The sequence below is a fragment of the Carlito syrichta genome, unplaced genomic scaffold, assembly GCF_000164805.1.
Source record: "Carlito syrichta isolate Samal-C Ts95f unplaced genomic scaffold, Tarsius_syrichta-2.0.1 Scaffold301644, whole genome shotgun sequence".
NCBI classification, from domain to species: domain Eukaryota; kingdom Metazoa; phylum Chordata; class Mammalia; order Primates; family Tarsiidae; genus Carlito; species Carlito syrichta.
The window spans coordinates 3,257-6,575 of NW_007245740.1; the positions used below are offsets into that span (position 1 = coordinate 3,257).

General features: G+C 59.2%; 1 protein-coding gene across 1 annotated transcript in view; it reads left to right on the top strand.

Annotated features, from left to right (window-relative positions):
- The first annotated feature begins 1,284 nt into the window (after positions 1-1,284).
- The window catches only part of IDUA (iduronidase, alpha-L-), an 8,176-nt gene continuing 6,141 nt past the window's right edge, over positions 1,285-3,319 (top strand). Inside the window, exons 1-2 of the mRNA XM_021710913.1 lie at positions 1,285-1,322; positions 2,936-3,232. Coding sequence (XP_021566588.1) covers positions 1,285-1,322; positions 2,936-3,232 — 335 coding nt within the window. The remainder of the gene's footprint in view (positions 1,323-2,935; positions 3,233-3,319) is intronic.

Consider the following 3,319-nt stretch of genomic DNA (forward strand, 5'->3'; position numbering starts at 1 on the left):
CCGTGGTTAGAATTCTACTTGTAGCCATCTTAAGCAAATGCTTGCTGCTTCCTGGAACCTGCCTGGGTTTGTGTGCATGTCCAGACCACGAGCTGGAGTCTCTGAGGAGTTAGAAGGCAGTGAGGTCCCACCTTGGAGGGCCAGTGCAGGCAGCCAGGCACAGCCATGATGGCCTATAAGAGTGCTGTCTCCTTCCTCTGAAGACCCACCAGACAGGGTCCCTGGATGCCCTGAAGTGCATTCCACACCCCTGGGGTCCAGGTGTGTGGGATGGGGACTGTATGGCCACCTGCTCTGAGCCTGAGAAACTGTGGTTAGGAGCATTTTTGGCCTTGGTTTCTGCCCCCCCCCACCCCACCCAGGGAACCCCTCTACTGTGGTCAGAAACCTGACCTAGGATGGTTCTTACCTGAGGCAGTCCCCAGGCCAGGCAGGCTAGGGGGTGTCAAGAGGCTGACTTGGGCCGGTCTCGGTGGCTCAGCCTATAATCCCAGCACCTTGGGAGGCAAGTGGATTGCCTGAGCCCTTGGGTTCCAGACTAGTCCAGGCAACTTGGCAAGACCTCATCTCTACAATAAATAAAAAATTAGCCGGGCGTGGTAGTGTGTGCCTGTAGTTCCAGCTACTTGGAAGGCTGAGGCAGAAGGATTGCTGGAGCCCAGCAGGTCAATGCTGTGGCGGCCATGAGCATGCCACTGCACTCTGGCCTGGGCGACAGAGTGAGACTCCAACTCAAAAAAAAAAAAGAGGCTGGCCAGTGGATTCCAGAGCCCTCTGACCTATGGGCGGGCACCACCTGCAGGCAGCTCTGTGCTGGGCTCTGCAGTTAAATTATTTACCCCAAAGATTGCTGAGTCATGAGCTCCCCGGCCCAGTGTTACCTGGGCAGCTAACCCAGAGGTTGTGCTGTTATCAGAGGCTCGCAGGTAACTACCGTGCGAGCTCCAGAAGACTGCAGCCTCCAGGAGCAGCCCAGGTGCTGTGCTGTGCCTCCCTGGGAGGGATTGGGGTGCCAGGCTGGAGTACCAGTAGGGACCTAGGCTGGGGACTGAGTACTAGCCACCCTAAGCTCTGGGCTCTGGGGTTAAGTGTGGTAGACCCTCCCACTCAGGAGGAAACCTTGGGCAAGTCTGGTCTCCTTGTCCAGTAGCTGGACATTCTCCTACCTGCAAGGAACCAGTCTGGTACAAGCTGGAGCAGGGTAGAGGCTGTGATAGTCAGCTCAGCACAAGACTGCTGGAGTGTGTGTGTGCAAGCTTGTGCAGGTGTGCATGTGTGTGGTATATGGCCCAGGGCAGCGGGCCAGACGTGAAGACTGCCAGGTATGCCCTTCCTGTGGCTGGGACAGAGGTTCCGGTCTGCCTGGATTCAGCCTGACCCCAGTACTGACTCTTGACACTTGGCCAGGCATCAGCCATGGCACTTGTGCCTTCCTCTAATGCAGGGTGGGACCAACAGCACCTGCCTCGTAGGGCTGGCATGAAGACAAGGATTACTTTAAGTGGGCTAGCTAGTGCCCACACAGGAGACAGAGTGAGCTGCTGTTTTCTAGCTATAATTTGTGAACCTGGGCATAGGTAGGCATGGGGAGCAAGAGGTCTTTCCTGCTGTGGGGCTGTGGTGGGTCCCTTTAGTGGGGCCAGAAGGCCGTGCTGGACTGGGCCTGCCGTTTCCAGGCCCAGGCACCTCAGGTGGCCTGGCTGGGGCTGGGAACCGAAGTTACAGGATCTGCTTCTCCTGTCCCCATGAGAGCATCAGTCAGGCATCCTGCAGAGCCAGCTGACACCCTGGGGTTTCATCTCCTCAAGACAGGGGACCCTGAGAGTTGCTGGGGGCAGAGCCCCAGAGAGAGGCGCTTCCATCCAGGTACCCTGGACCCTTGGCCCCACCAAAGGTACTACTTTTGGGAAGCCTCCTGGCAGGCCCTGCTGGCTCCCTGAGGCAGAGGGCCTGGTGGAAAGACCAGGCTGCGGGCTTGATCTGTTTGGAGGCAGAATGGGAGTGGAATGTGGGCGGAGTGAAGGTGGGGTGGCTGGAGAGCAGGAAGGAGCCATGGGCTCGAGATACAGGGCTGGACATTGTGGGGGCCAGCACCACCACCTGGGATGCCGTCTCCAAATGTGACACCACCTAGAAGTCCCTGCTCTGAGCCCCGGGATCTTTCCCTGGCCCACCCCATCCTCCAGAGCCTAAACTACCCCCAGGACTTGGGCCTGCTTCATGTCCTCACCCGTTCCGCTTGGACTTACTGGTCCCCAGGGGGAACTGTGGTTTAAGCTGTTGGTTATGGGTGTGATTGGATGAGTCAGAGCCATTCAGGGCCGTAGGCTCCTTCCTGGGGCAGATAAGAGGCACCTCTGAGTGCAGCAGAGAAGGCAGCCAAGAGAGGTCATAAACCGCTAATTTCCCCACCCAGTTACCAGCACAGCGGGCCATTGGAGGATTCCAGGGAGACCAGGGGACTGGGTTCACTCCCTCAGGATCTGGGAATATGGGTGCAGGGGTCCCCAGTGTAGACATGGTGGAGGGTGTCACTTTTGGGGCACAGATATACAATGTGGGAAGCAGCCTTTCCCCCACTCAGGATCGAGGGGCCCACTAGTGGGATTTTAGGCAGGGGAGGATAGTTCAAGGACAGCACCAGTCCCCCTGCCGTAGTGGCACTTTGGTGCCTGGCCTGGAGGTTCTCATGCAGGGATTGGGCCTTCCTGGCCTCGGCCCAGGTTGCTGTCCAAAGCAGTTGAGGGAACACAATTGAGGTCACACCCAAGGACCCTTGGGGCCAAACTCGCTCCCCTGGTGTTCCTCTGCCTCAGTTTCTCTGCCTGTGCACGGAGGCAGTGGTTGGTGCTGCACAGCAGCCAGCACGAGGCCACATGCCCCATGGGTCTGGGGGCCTTGCTGACTCATAAGGTGGCAGTCCCACCTCCCCCAGGACAGGGCGCCTGCCCTTCTGCAGACTCGGGCAGGAGCTTGGGCCCGGCGCCTTTACCTGCCCCACCCGCGGACTCCGTTCAGTCTGGCGCGGCTTGTTCCTCTTAAAATCTTTTAATCGCCCATTTTACACTGATTACATTTATTTGGAAAGGAACGTGGTGCCCCACCTACGCCTGTGGAGACGCTGGGCCATAGGGCTCGGGACCAGCCCCCAGTCACTCGCGAGTGACCTGCCCGGGGGTCTGTTTCGCTCGGAGAAGGAGACGGAGGCCCCCGCCCCCAGCCGCGGCTGCAGGTTCTTCCCAGAGGCGGGTCCGAGCCCAAAGCCTCGCGAGCCTGGCCTCCGGCCCTCCCCCACCCCCGGGAGCGCGCTCTCCGTCCC